The 15,000-nt window shown below is 51.5% G+C and overlaps 2 protein-coding genes across 2 annotated transcripts in view; both read right to left on the reverse strand.

Moving 5' to 3' along the window:
• The window catches only part of cadm3 (cell adhesion molecule 3), a gene marked incomplete at its 5' end in the record, with an annotated part of 51,414 nt that extends 46,734 nt beyond the window's left edge, over positions 1 to 4,680 (reverse strand). Inside the window, 3 exons of the mRNA XM_079750528.1 lie at positions 678 to 737; positions 2,392 to 2,466; positions 4,669 to 4,680. Coding sequence (XP_079606654.1) covers positions 678 to 737; positions 2,392 to 2,466; positions 4,669 to 4,680 — 147 coding nt within the window. The remainder of the gene's footprint in view (positions 1 to 677; positions 738 to 2,391; positions 2,467 to 4,668) is intronic.
• An 8,131-nt stretch (positions 4,681 to 12,811) lies between these two features.
• The window catches only part of mpz (myelin protein zero), a 16,924-nt gene continuing 14,735 nt past the window's right edge, over positions 12,812 to 15,000 (reverse strand). Inside the window, exon 6 of the mRNA XM_079751449.1 lies at positions 12,812 to 13,050. Coding sequence (XP_079607575.1) covers positions 12,973 to 13,050 — 78 coding nt within the window. The 3' untranslated portion in view covers positions 12,812 to 12,972. The remainder of the gene's footprint in view (positions 13,051 to 15,000) is intronic.

Below are 15,000 nucleotides of genomic sequence, written 5' to 3' on the forward strand. Positions count from 1 at the left end.
CTATGTTTCATAACCGTGACCAGATGGACCTGGGAGTAGTGTGTGTGTTTGTGTGTTTGTGTGTGTGTGTGTGTGTGTGCGGGTGAATGCGTCGGTGTGTGTGTCGGTGTATGAGTCGGTGTTTGTGCTTGTGTGTGTGCGTGAGTATGTGTGTGTGTCGTGTGTGTGTCAGTGTGTGTATGCATGTGCGTGTGGGTGTGTGCGCGTGTGTGAGGGTATTTGTATGTGAGTGTGTGTGCATGTCTAAGCATTTGTCAGTTTGTGTGTGTGTGAATGTGGGTATGTGTGTGTGTGTGTGTGTGCGTGTGTGTGCGTGAGGGTATTTGAATGTGAGTGTGTGTGGTTGTGGGTGTGTGCATGTGGTTGTGAGTCTGTGTGTGGGTGTGTGTGTGTCTAAGCATTTGTCAGTTTGTGAGTGTGTGTGTGTGTGTGTGTGTGTACGTGTGTTGTGAACATTAAGAGCATGAGGTCAATCTGTTCCGTATGGAATGAAACTAAGGGGGAAGGAGTTTGCATGTGTGTGGGTGTGCATGTGGTGCCTTTCTGTGCATGCTTGTGTGCACGTGCTTGCGTGTGTGTGCGTCTGTGTGTGTGTGTGTGTGTGTGTGTGTGTGTGTGTGTGTGTGTGTTTTGTGTTTATGCGTGCACACGTGTGCACATGCGTGTGCGCGGGTTACCCGGGCTAGGTCCACTCCATAGCGGGTCCCAAGCTCATCCAGAGATATCTTGTGGTCGTCCTACAAGAGAGGAAGCAAAGAACAGCTTTCAAATCACAGTTCAGCCGCTGATTCATCATGTATTGAAGACATCAATGGATATACCCCCTCCACACAGACTACTACTTACAGAACAGTGCATCACTTACCTTGCACATTCAATATCTTTAGGGACGCTCTGTACTGTCTGTGTTTATGCGAGTTAAAACCCTGATTTATGGTTTTTCATTGAAGGCATTTGCAGGCGCCTCTGCACAAAACGTTTGGGTTCACCGCAGACATCGTCAATCACGTAGCTGCAGGATAACTTAAATAAGTTTGCGCATCAAAGACGGGAAAAAAAGTGCTCATAGATTTCTTTTTTTCTCGATTTTGAAAACCTTGACGTTTTAAATCCTACGCCATCCCCTTGACATTGTACCCACAGATGCCCTCAGAATGAGTCGCTTTCTTTCAAGGAAGTGAACGCAAACAGAGGGATCAATGGAAATAAAATATAGATCTGTCCTCACGACTCCTTACTCGAGTGGATTCCGGTTGTTCGGGAAGTTATGCTTTTTACTTTGAGTCATCAGTAATGACATCTTTGGAAATAGAAGCCCATTTAAACATCTTTGTAATAAGGGCAGAGCAAATGTGATTTTATAGAACATTATTCTCAATGGCAGATTAAGCAGCTATGGGGCCTAAAGGCAAGAATACAATCGGCACACGCACGCTCACACACACACACACACACACACACATCTATCCCCCACGCACGCACGCACACACACACACCAGAAAAAGAAAGACAAGAGAGAAAAATGGAGAGACAGCTACACAGACATACACTGACACATACACACGATATCTCTTCTCAAAAAGCAGTCTTCGGGTTGAAGTTTCTGCTATTATATGTGTGTTCACCACCTAGGAGGAGAATAGGAACTGAAGTGTAGATGAATTGAGATCCTCCTGAGCGTAGGCTCAGGAGGATCCACACACACACCCACACACACACACACACACACACAACCACACACACACAAACACACACAGCATGGGATCTATGCTGCTACTTATTTTTATTTATTTCTACTTATTTTTACATATTTTTTTTGACTTATCTTTATTATTTTATCTTGTTTTGTTGCTGCTATGTGGCTGTCGAGGAACCAAACCTACGAAATGTATTCCTGGTTACTGAATTCTGATTCTGATTCAAGTACGCGTTGAGGACGTATAACAAAGCGGAGACTCAATTGATGATCCGAGCTGTGTGTGTGTGTGTGTGTGTGTGTGTGTGGGGGGGTTATACGAGCTATAGGGTTTCTTCTTAAGAAGCTGTGCCTCACACACGACCCCGGCTGACCCACAGTCCGGAGGGCTGTTTACACGGGACCACACCGCGCCCGGGCCGGTGTCTGACATCACGATGTGATGTGAACAGGTGGGACAAACCCCCCCTTCCCCCCCCCCCCTTGTCCCTGTCCCCCCCGCCCCCCCTCCTTTTTGTTTTACGGGCGGCCATTTCTCCTTTATGACCTTGTTAAATAAAAGCCAGAGTCATGGGCTGCCCGGGTGGGCGGGGGTCAATTGAGAGCGACTCCCAGCGAATCAATCAGTGGCGGCGGCGGCGGCGGCTAGCTAGCGCCCGGTGCGGCCGGGCGACCGACAGTCTGTTTTTTCTCACCAAGGACACCTCCTTCTTCAGCTCGTCCAGATCCTTGTCCTTCTTGCTCCTCTTCGCAGCGCTATCAGCACCGCTCTGGTGGAGGGGTGACAGGGAGAGGGGGGGAGGGGGGAGACAGGGGGAGAGAGGGGGGGGGAGAGAGGTAGGGGGGGGAGAGGGGGGAGAGAGAGGGGGGAGAGAGGGAGGGGGGGAGGGGAGAAAGAGAGAGAGAGAGGGAGGAGAGAGGGAGGGGGGAGAGAGGGAGGAGAGAGGGAGGGGGGAGAGAGAGGGAGAGAGGGAGGAGAGAGGGAGGGGGGAGAGAGAGGGGGGATAGAGAGGGGGGAGAGAGAGGGGGGAGAGAGAGGGGGGGAGAGAGAGGGAGGGATAGAGAGGGGGGAGAGAGGGAGGGGGAGAGAGAGGGGGAGAGAGAGGGGAGAGGGGGAGAGAGGGGGGGAGAGAGGGAGGAGAGAGGGAGGGGGGAGAGAGAGAAATGGGGGAGAGAGAGAGGGGGAGAGGGAGGGTGGAGAGAGAGGGGGGATAGAGAGGGGGGAGAGAGGGAGGGGGAGAGAGAGGGGTGAGAGAGAGGGAGAGGGGGGAGAGAGGGGGGAGAGAGAGGGGGGAGAGAGGGGGGGAGAGAGAGAGAGAGAGACGGGAGGAGAGCGAGGGAGAGAGGGGGGATGAGAGAGAGAAGGGGGGGAGCCATGGGGGAGAGAGAGAGAAGGGGGGGAGCCATGGGGGAGAGAGAGAGGGGGGTGAGTGAGAGGGCAAGGGGGGAGAGAGGGAGAGAGCAACGGGAGGAGATTGAGGGAGGGAGGGTGAGAGCGACAGAGAGGGGGGTGGGACAGAGTGGAAAGAGACGGAGAGAGAGGTGGAGAGGAGGGGGGGGTGAAGAGAGATTAGCTATACATAATCCCTGCAACCAGTCAACACTACTCACACACACACACATGCACTACACTACGCACAAACTGCGCACAAACACGCATATATACACAAGAAGGAATGTACAGAGAGACACACATTTGGTCATGCACGCACAAACACACAAACATGCAAACGCAAACACACAAAGCAGGCACGCAGGGAGTTTTGGCCGTCTGTGCCTGTATGACGCTGTACAGCAAGGCATTTAGGTTCACATCACAATGCATTCACCGGCTCCCTATTGCTAGTCGCAGCCAAATACAATCAACTGTGTTAATATGCGTGCTGGGTTCATTTCAATCTCCTGGAAAATGTGACACGCCATTCACTGAATATGGGGACGGAACATAAAATATTCAACATTTTCATAGTCTGAATTACAGTTTTTTTGTGTAAGTGTGTGTGTGTGTGTGTGTGTGTGTGTGTGTGTGTGTGTGTGTGTGTGTGTGTGTGTGTGTGTGTGTGTGTGTGTGTGTGTGTGTGTGTGTTTCCATGCATGTGTCTGTTGGGAACAGTCAGGAGCACACTGCCTCATGGAAATCATCTGCTACTGTCACTCTGCCCTGGGCAACACGTGTGCACGTCAGGGAAAGAGGGGATCTGTGCTTGTGTGTGCGTGCGTGCGCGTGTTTGGGTGTCTGTGTTTGCGTGAGCGAGAGAGAGAGTGAGAGCTAGGCGAGATTGCGTGAGGGAGCGAGCGACACATTGAAAAAAGTAATCAAAAGCAGCTAAAGATACAGCAAAGCAGCGAAGGGAAGTGCCTGAAATGTGTCTGACGTAGCTGAGTGGCCTTTTTTTTTTCTCGTCTGTTTTTTAAAATAATTTTCTGCCTAGCCGTGTGAGCGGCAGATTACCAGCACCCTCTTGCACCCATAAAGCAAAATCAGAAAAGCCTTGATGGCAGGGCGTTAAAAACTAAATGGCGTAATTACCCAAATAAACAGAGAGCGCGGAGGATGGGAAGAGCGAGAGAGAGGGGGAGAATTGACGGAGGAGTGAATCTATCAGCCCGGCTCGTTACGCTCCCCACAAAAGACGAAGACGTTTCTATTAAAGACCTTTCAGCTTAGAGTTATCAGGCGCGCCAGGGGCAATCAAGAGGCCCGACGCTGTTTATTCACCGCGCTTCTGGCAAGCCAGTCACACCACGGCCTTCTACTGCTGTCGACGGCAGGAGAAAGGCAGACTGAAACTCAAACAGGGCCCCCTGAGTGCCTGAGATAAGCCCCGGCCGCAGGTAGGACCGAAGATGAGCCGGTTAATAAAACTAAAAAGAAGCCCACGCAACATGCAACTATAAATAAATGAAATAGAAACAACACACAAAAAACGAAAACGACACACACAAACGTATTTCGGGGGTTCGGAACTCACCCCTCTACCCATGGTGGATGTTCTCTCGCCGGTGTGGCTGAGAAGTGAAGGGCAGAGCCGGGTGGAGGGTCTTTGACAGCTGAGACCCCCCCCCACACACACACACACACACACACAAAACCCCCAACCCCCTGCACGTGTACAGTGTAGAAGACACCGGTATTTTTTGGGCCTAGTACCCCCCCAAGACCCCACCCCTCTCTCCTTCCCACACGCCCACCTGCCAAAAGACCCCCACCCCCAAATCGCTCAGAGTCTCTTCTGTGCAGAGGTAATCCGAGCTGCAGTCCCCAGTACCAAGCATCCACCCCCCCCCCCCCCCCCCCCACAGATGGTGCCCAAGCCAACCCCCCCAATCCGCACCCACATGCCCTCCAAACACAGACACACACACACAACACACACACACGCAACAGTGGCATTTCTATGAACCTGCTGCACCTGTTTAATATGCATCTTCCAAATTCACACACATACACACACACACACACTCACTGGCCACACAATACACACGTATCGCACCTCGGAAGAGAACAGCCCGCCCCGGCCCCAACACACACACATCGGCACAACGAAGTGGTATCAATCACCTGTACACTGACTGGCTGCAGCAGCACAAACGCTTACAGAGCACACACAGAATGCAAAGCATGAGCAAAAGTATGTGGGCTTGAAATTGGGCCACCTTTGTTAACCCAGGAACAACCTCCCGGTAACAAGGCTCATGACATTTGGAAAGGGAACGGGACAGTACGCCGCATAAGAATATTACCCTCTTTATTGTGACATGTTACTTCCGGCTGTTGCGGGAGTGAGAGACAAGCCAAATGGCTCTTCAAGTGCTGGAATATGATGAACGCTTACGTGCCGTCACTCAAAACGTTCAGGCTGAATATGTGTAATGGCCTGAACCACGGTGGTAAGGTAGAATAGGCGTAGGCCAGTGCTGGTGGGATTGAGATATCTATTTCCACAGCTCCTGCCTAAAATGTGTCATATATGGCAATAGCTCCACTAATGGTAAGTGAAGAGGCAAGCTAGCAGCAAGGATTCTCTCATTGCACAAACATGTGATTTTATTGGCCTATTTTGAACCTGCATGTTGAGCCATTTATTGTAGTGTTACTCATTTTGTGTATGGACTGGTGAGCTAGCCTAATGAGGTCACTGATGATACAAACATGTTATTGTTTGGCCAGGAAGCTAGCTAATTGTAGCCACTAGAGCCTAACAACTATAACTTTGATTTTTGTTATTCACATGAGATCCTTATGATAGTTTGCATAATATGTAAAGCTTTTGTAAAAGCAGCGTTTTCTATTCATCAAGCTGACTTCTTACCATGTAAATCGAATCAAACATAAATAATAAACCATTTTGATGATCTAATGTAAACAGCACTCGACCTCTTTACTGAACACTGAAGCATGACATGAAGGCGAACAAACCTTTTTTGCAGAGCAACCCCCCACCCCCCCGGAACCTTGATGTCAATGTGTCCGGCGGAATGGGGGGGCACTCCAGAGTGCTCAGAGTGGCCACAGAGGTTACAAAAGCACTATGTCAATTCAGTCCATCCATTTTCCCAGTCAAACCTTACAGCGGAATGAGCGGATACATCAAGTGTGCACCAGCTAACACGGAATTGCGTCAACGCCACATGAGTCTTGGTGAACGCCTGTTAAATACACACACCAGGTCTCCCTGTCAATGGGCCTAGTGTAGCATTGATAATTTATAGATTCATTTATTTTTTCCAAATTACCGTAGACCTGTCTAGAGGTAATTATATTGCTGTTAGGTTGCAAAGCGTAAAGACTTGTTTGTGCAGTCTGACTTCCACACACACACACACACACACACACACACACACACACACACACACACACACACACACACACACACACACACACACACACACACACACACACACACACACTCCATAAGTGCCCTTGAGACTGTGCTGGGGAACACTCACAGTAAGGCAAAAAGAGCGTAGCTACTTAGCTAACCACTTACCTACTGCGAGGTAAACTTTTGATATCTTTAGACATTGTTGCTTTGGACTTTTCCCTGAATACCGTCAAGAACCGTCAGTGACAACGATAACACAAGCAACAAACAAATAGGAACTCTGCAAGGGAATCGCTTCCGGCGTTTGCTATCACAAATCTTTCCCCTGGCCGATGGGAACGGGCCTGAACACGACTCCATCAACTTAAAAAGACAGTAAGGACCCGATGGATTTCCTGATACAAGTGTCAGTGCTCCGGGAAATGCACTGGCGAGAAATAACTCTGTCAAATAGGTGGGGACGTGGTTTGTACGTGAGTCAGCGTGACTTACTAGGAAGGCGAATACTGCGGTTGTGCTACAGTGACAAACATCTATTGGCGCCTTGAAAGCTCACGAGACAATCCGTGAGAGGGACTCAGTGATTGGATGTGACTATGAACCAATGGAACGTTCTTTAGACTCTAGAGGTTCCAGCTCTGGCTGATGTAATTATATGTAATTTGCATTAGGCTGATGTAAATTTGTCCGGGTATTGTGGGTAGTGAAGTTCAAACGAGACAAAGCTCTACATGGCAACATTCCAGTTTACTGAAACCTTGATCAATCCCATAATTGGCACTGAATTTGAGTCATTAATAATTCAATACTTCTTGAGTGCCTCATGCTTACTCATAATGATTCATAACCCTTTTCAATAATGGTGCATTAATTAACCATTAATTAACATTAGTTAATTTCATAAAAGGGCTTCACTTGCAATGAGCTACAATTTAAATAGTTGAATGTGCATTAACATATCTTAATTCTTGGTTAGTTATTATACCCTAAAGTGTTCTATTATTTATTGATAAGGCCTGTAGGTGAATATGGGGCAATAAAGTAGTAGTAGTTGAAAAAAGGGTTCAACAATGCAAATCTTTTTTTTCCTTGGGCATGTGTGTCGTAAATCACAAGCTTTGATATTTTCAAAAATATGTTCTACGTGAACTTTGCTTAAATTGTATTTTTAGTACCTTTGCGGCAGAGATCGTTTTGGCCCGGAGCAATGGGAACCGCTGAGAAATGTTGTCTTCCCTCGGAATGAATGATGAGAACATTTTGGCTCCTACCCACGGTGGACACCCCCACAATGGCCGGACAACATTTTAATGACTTGAACCGAAAGTGGTGGAAAAAGGGGGAAATGGAGAGCAGAAATAAAGAGACGACAGACTGTAGAGCATTATAATTTGTCATTTTTACTTATGGCCTTTTCTTGCTAGCTATTGACACGTACATTTGTATTCATGCCCTCTTTACATCATATTATACAAGATAATCAAACAGCATTAGTGTACACATATTAAAAACAAATCAATACTAAATAAACAGTCATAAGCTTCTGGTCAGTTTAAACAAAGGTTACTGTGCAGCTACACCCGGCTACTAATACGGTACAACCTAAATCATACAAACAAAAACACATGTTTAGAAGACTTCTGTCCGTGAAATACGAGCGTAGAAACCCCATCCCGGGATCTCTGGGACAGTTTAACAGGCTACTAGTGGTGGGACACACATCTGTGGTTACCAAGGTGTGGATTATAGCACCTCGGTTTTGAATTACGACTTTATAAAAGACACATTCAACTCGACTGTCACCAACCGCCCGCTATATATCTATATATATATTTATATATAGATATATAAAACGCTCACAGATGGATAGTCTGTGACTGGGGGTAGGGGAAGGGGAATGAAGCACCTTCTGCAGACTTTGGAGGGCAGGTGGGCGGAGAGACATGTTCCACATTGACGCAGAACGGCGCGTCTGCCTGCTATTTCCCCCGTGTTGCCTTTCCCCCCCCCCCCTCTTTTCTTTATTCCTTCCTTGAACTCTCGACGGTGACATCAAGAGCCGCTTCCGAGGCGAGCCCTGTTCTTACGGCTTATCTCGCACGCTTTCCCGATGGTTCTCATCCCTTTTCAATTGGCCTTGTTTAACTCCTCCCTCCAATCAACGCACCACTGCGGTGGCCAGGAGGAAAAATGAAACCCGATACATGGAAATGAAATGAATATGCACCATAGCAACAGCTGTAGACGGTCCTGTCGTGACATGAGGTCAGGGATATAATGGGATGTTCTGGTGGCAATTGTTTCCGACAGCGGTTATTTCTTCTCTAGAACACATGTGAAACAGCGTGTCTCAAAAGGTTGGGGGAAATCATAGATATATTTTATTTAGTCATTTTAGTGAACACATAAATCATATCTTACTTCGTCACAAGGCAGACATATACAAACACCAAAGCGTGATATTCGCAACTAGAATAGAACTACGCAGAGAAAATTAATAAAAAGTTTGACATTTTCAAAGGTGTCAGAACTGAACTTGGATTAAAAAAAAAGAAGCCCAGTCCCGTCCGTTCCTTCCCTCGCCAGTTGGGGGCGCAGAAGAGGCAGGGTTGCGTCCCTAACCAGTATTCAAAGAACCAGGGGGCATGGGGGGGGGGGGGGGGCAGTAAGGTGTGTTGTGGTGGGGGATGGGGGGGTTTTGGGGGCGGGTATTCAGGCGGTTGAAGAGCGAGCGAGGAGGGCGTTCGTTGATCATCGAGAGGGAGGATTTGAGCGAAGGCAGAAGTGATGGCGGGTGAGACAGATATGTCAATCACCCGGTTCGCAAGAGAGGGAGAGGAGGAGGAGGAGAGAAGAGCAGTAGAGGAAAGGAGCAGAGCTCTGAGCCGACTAGTCTGATAAGACCAGGCTTAAGAGAGCAGAGTGTGTGTGTTTGTGTGTGTCTGTGTGTGCATGTGTGTGTGTGTGTGCGTGTGTGTGTGTGTGTGTGTGTGTGTGTGTGTGTTAGCTGTGGAGGAGGTTCATCCTCTGGACAACAGCAAGAGAGAGAGAGAGAGAGAGATAAATGAAGAAAAAACGAGAGAGGTAGAGCGAGCGAGATAGATGAATTAAGAAGAAGCCGGAGAGAGGGTTCGGTGGAGACGCAGAAAGTGAGTTGAAAGGAGCTATAGATAGAGTAACAGAGATCGCACTGAAAACAGAGAGGAGAAGAAGGGAGGAGGAGGAGGAGGAGGAAGAGGAGAGAAACACAGAGGGCTCCTGTCTCCAGTGTGTGCTAAAATAATTAGCCCTGGGTAAGAAAGTGGTGCTGGAGGGGAGTGAATATATGTGTGTGCAAAAATGCAGTGGTGGTGGCAGCGGCGGCGGCGGCGGTGGTGGTGTCGGAGCTCGCGGGAGGCAGTGCACAAACGTGCCAGAGGATTAACAGGGCCTTAAAATAACTCGGACCAAAAGCACAAAAGCCCCGCCGCCCTCTCCCCGACCGGTTTGGTGCCTTTTGTCCGCAGCCCCTCTCAGCGTGTCCGCAGGACAGGCCAAAGGAAAAACCAACCAGAAGGAAAAAGCGCTGACGTCATTTTCAAGGTTGTCGGTCACACGCCCTCTGTCCCACTGAAGGATGCCCTCAGACGTCACGGCGACGGCCGCTTGAATGTGTGATAGGGTGGGGCTCTCTGTCTGTCCCTCTCTGCCTCGCACTACTCCCCTCCCTTCCCATATCTCTTTTATCCACCCCCCCTCCCCCCAACACACACACACACACACACACACACACACACACACACACACACAGACACACACACTAGGGGGGGGGCAGGGCAGAAATGTGCAGCTGTTTCCTTGGCGCCGGCCGCTGTGGCACAGGGGGCGGGGGTCAGAAATAGCCGCAGCGCTCGGAGGCGGGGGGGCCAGGCGGGCACGATACGCCAGCTTCCCATCAGCCACAAAGCCACAACATGACCGAGGCACCCTCGGGTGCTGAGTGGGGGGGGGGGGGGGGGGGGAGGGCGTGAACCCCGAGCTATGCACTGCATCTCTAGAGCCCCGAGCTCGCTCTCTCCCTCCCCTCTCTCTCCCTCTCTCTCTCCCTCTCTCTCTCCCTCTCTCTCTCCCTCCCCACCCTCTCTCCCTCTCTCTCCCTCCCCCTCTCTCTCCCCCTCTCTCTCTCCCTCCCCACCCTCTCTCCCTCTCTCTCCCTCTCTCTCTCACCCTCTCTCTCTCCCTCCCTCCCTCTCTGACTCCATCTCTGGCGCGTTATCCCTCCACTCTCTCCCTCTGTTTCCCTTCCCTTAATGGCTGGCTATATTTTTTCCCTGTGTGTGTGTGTGTGTGTGTGTGTGTGTGTGTGTGTGTGTGTGTCACAGGCCCAGAGTCGTGCGCTCTTAAAGGGCCCACTTAGGGGCCGGTTGCCCCGGGGCCGTAAACATTAAAGCAGGGGGCAGAGAGGAACCGCTGGAGTAGATGCATTTAGTGCCCCTCTTTCACGAGGGGTGCTAAGAGGCGTTTGAAGTAAGGCCCTATCCCGCTATGCTATATGGGGGGGGGGGGGGGGGGGGTTCCTTACAGTGAGTTTACAGTTCATAAAGACGTTAAAGACGTTAAAGACACCACCACCACCACCTCCGCCCGCGCTCTCCTCTTCTTCCGCCTCTTTTTGTTTTTATCTTCAGGCGGGGTGAAGTCATTACGTGCTGGAGCTATTGATACCACCGGGGGGTGGGTGGGGGGTGGGGATGCTATTCTTACAGCCAGTAAGGTGTGGAAAGAGGAGAGATAACGTGGAATAACGGGCGGTGTGGGGCACCGAGGGAGGGGGGAAGCGGGGCGAGAGGGGAGTGGAGGCAGCCGCCGAGAAGTCAGACCTTTATCTACAGGAGAAAGACAGAAGGACAGGCAGACAGGAGGACAGACAGACCGGAGAGCACGGCAAGAAGGAGGACGGAGAGGAGAGGAGAGTGGAGAGGGACAGAGCAGGGGGGGGGGGGGGGGGGGGAAGGAGAAGAAGAAGAAGAAGAAGGGAGAGACAGAAGGAAACGAGAAACAGGATAGAGCCGTTAGAGTTCAGATCACTCGACGTCCGGACTGAATGATGTCGAAAAGTGCCAGGAGAAAGAGTTAGCAGTGTGTGTGTGTGTGTGTGTGTGTGTATGTGTGTGTGAGAGGTTGGTGTTTGAGGGGTTTGGGGGGTGTCAGGGGGGGGGGTGTGTTATGGTTAAATATAAGGAGAAAGGCCATGTGGTGGTGATGGTGGTGGTGGCGGTGGTGGTGATGGTGGTGGCGGTGGTGGCGGTGGTGGTGGTGGTGATGGTGGTGGCGGTGGTGGTGGTGGTAGGGGAGTAAAAGGAAGATGGAGAAAGGGAGTGAGGAAGGAAGACAGCTCGGAATAATGCATCCGCTGAAAAGAGCAAACACGCTATCCCCCGTTGCCCGCGATGTCGCGATCCGTATCGGCCTCACCCCCGAATGAGCCTTCTCTCCCAAACATCCCCCCCGCCCACCAACCCCACCCCCATGCCCGCCGTGGATAGAACCCGACAGAAAGGAACCGAAAGTAAGGCACACGCTCCCAAAAAAAAGAAAAAGAAATGCCTCAGGGAGCCAGCTTTTAGGTTCTGTTATCAAACTTTTTTTTTTTTCCCTTTCTCTCTCTCTCTCTCTCGCTTCAAGTGGCATATCTTATGACCTGCCGAGAGCTCTCGAGGGGTGGCCGGCGTAGCATAATAGATTATCTCCACATCTCAGATCCCGGCCCTGGTATTGGCGTGTCTGTACGTGCTTTGGGCTGCGTGGGACACGGAGCGGAGATACGATTGGAAGTCATTTATCTAGCCGGTGGGCCGTGCTTGTCATTTTTTCGGGCCGGTCATAAAGCACAGCAGAGATCTTCGCCACCGTGGGACATGCTTGTTTGTTGTTTTTTTTTTTTACCCGTGCGCTCCCCGTCGTACGTTACTTTTCTCTTACATTTTTTAAACGGCGTCTACACACAAGGCCGCTCGGGTGAGTTTACCGCCCTCTACAGGCGCTGCGAGGAACACCATCATGAATTAGTAATGAATCAAAACCTGTAAACCTCGACAACTTCCCTCCCACCCTCCCCCTCCCTATAGCTCGCTCTCCCGCTCACTATTTAAAGGGAAGCCTGTCGGCGAGGCGCGACAGCCACCCCTTCGCCCCCTTCCCCGGGGCGGCTGCACCACCCCCGACGCCCCCCTCCGGGCGGGTCAGCTCTAAGTCGATGGTCATCAGCACGCGGCCCCCGCCCGCCTCCCCCTTCTCCTCTAGGCTCTTCTTCTGCTGCTGCTGCTGCTGCTGCTGCTGCTGCTGTCGTTCCTGTCGTTGTTTCTGAAGCCGCGCGAGCCAGGATGTGAGGGCGGGCACCCCCACGGCAGGGCTACCGGGCAGGGGGAGGCGTCGGGCGACAGCGGCCCACCCCCAGCCCGGCCCACCGTCCTATTTTTTATCCTTGCGCGACTCCTGCTTCTTCTTGTCGGAGGACGCCTTGGCGGGCTCCGCGGACGCGGCGGGACCCTGTGAGTGGGGGGGGGGGGGGGGGGGGGGGGGGGGGGGGGGGGGGGGGGGGGGGGTATAGGTGGTAAGGGTGGGGGGAGGGGGGGGGAGGGGCAAGGGGTTGGATAGGGCAGATCAGAACAGGAGTAGGAGAGTCACTTTTGGGAGGAAAAGGGGGAGGGGCTTGGGAAGAGGAGGGGAGGGAGGGAGGGAGGGAGGGGTGTGGTCGAGGGCGTACTTTAGGAGGAGGGGTTTGTTAATATCGCCATAGTGGAGAAGGCGGAGCCCTGCCCCTCTGGCCCCACCCCCCCCCCCGATGAGGATATCGAACGAGGAGGAGGAGGAGGAGGAGGAGGGGGAGGAGGAGGAGGAGGCGGTTTGATGGGAAAATAATCTGACGCATTAAAGTAAAGCGGCAGGAAGGAAGGATCTGATTGGGATCGGGGGGGTATAGATCCGGGATCTCACAGAGCGAGATAAGACTTTGACATTTACACTGCAGCAGTCTGCGGCCTCAAACCCCCTCAGAAGTTAAAAGTTACGCCCTTGACTTGTGGTGGTGGGGGGGGGATTGGGGGCGGAGGCGGATTAGACGTTAGAAATGATGGTGGACGACAGATGTATGAGAGTAGACGGAGACGGGGGACGAGGAGAGGTGAAGAGATTGCCGACAGAAGGAGAGAGAGAGAGGGCCAGAAGGAGAGAGAGGGGGAGAGGGAGGTAGAGAGAGAGGGGGAGAGGGAGAGGGAGAGAGAGAGAGCGAGAGAGGGGGCCAGAAGGAGAGAGAGGGGGAGAGGGAGGTAGAGAGAGAGGGAGAGAGGAGGGAGAGCAGGTAGAGCGTCACAGGTAGAGAGTCCTTTTTAAGGGAGGGGGTAGCAAGTCAGTGGGGGCGGTGTCCAGAGCTGTTGGGGGCGGGGCAAAGGGTTGGTGTGGGTGGATGACAAAACAGGTGACCCGTTAGAGTGAGCAGTGGGACTCCGCACACCTGTGATGACTACTGACATGAGCATGAACCGTTAACGACACGCACACACGCACGCACGCACGCACGCACACACTGCGTTGCTCTCACTTACGAGCAAATATATATTTGAGCTCCCGCTTTTCTCTCGGACACTCTATCGCTCTCTCTGTCTTTCACACACACACACACGCACACACACACGCACACACACACACACGCACACACACACGCACACACGCACACACGATCGGGCATTTCTGGGATCGCATGTGTCCGAGGCCTCACAGTGGTACGGTCGAAACGCGAACATACGCTCAATTCTACATGCACCCTAGCAGGGAAGGGGACTGAGACCAAGGAAAAGGGATTCAATTTAGCCTTCGCCTGGCACATCCCTGGGCGACCAGCAGGGAGATACAAGATAGGACGAGCGACATAAAGACAAAGGGAGAAGACAGACACCACAAATGGCCCTATTCCATTGTATTAACCTGTGCATTAACCTTGAGTGGAAGGGGGGAGAGCGGAGAGGGGAGAGGGGAGGGGGAGGCCGAGAGAGAGAGAGCCTTTTAGGTCGTCCAAAAGATCATTTAAGCCGAAATCACTGGCTCCTATCCCTATAGCCTTAAGTGGGAGGGGAGAGAAGCGTCACCAGAGCCGCTGGATATCACCTGAAGAGGAGTGCTATAATTACGTGTTCGTAAGGAGCTTTTCCATTCCCCCACATCAATACACAGCCAATTAAAAACGCCGAGTGGAGCCTTTCTTGGGAGAGGTGTTAGCAGGCAACGGGGAAGTGTGGGAACACACTAGCTTAGGAAGCTCAGGAAACCAGAGACATTGCTCTGACTAAAACACGCAGCCGCTCACACACACACACACACACACACAACACACACACGATACACACAATACACACATCGCGCCCAATGCGCACAACACACGAGAGGCCAGTTCCACCCACTAACTCTCTAAACTTATCACACACAGAAGATTACTCTTAACAT

This window comes from Pollachius pollachius (genome assembly GCF_949987615.1).
Source record: "Pollachius pollachius genome assembly, chromosome: 14".
Taxonomy (NCBI): domain Eukaryota; kingdom Metazoa; phylum Chordata; class Actinopteri; order Gadiformes; family Gadidae; genus Pollachius; species Pollachius pollachius.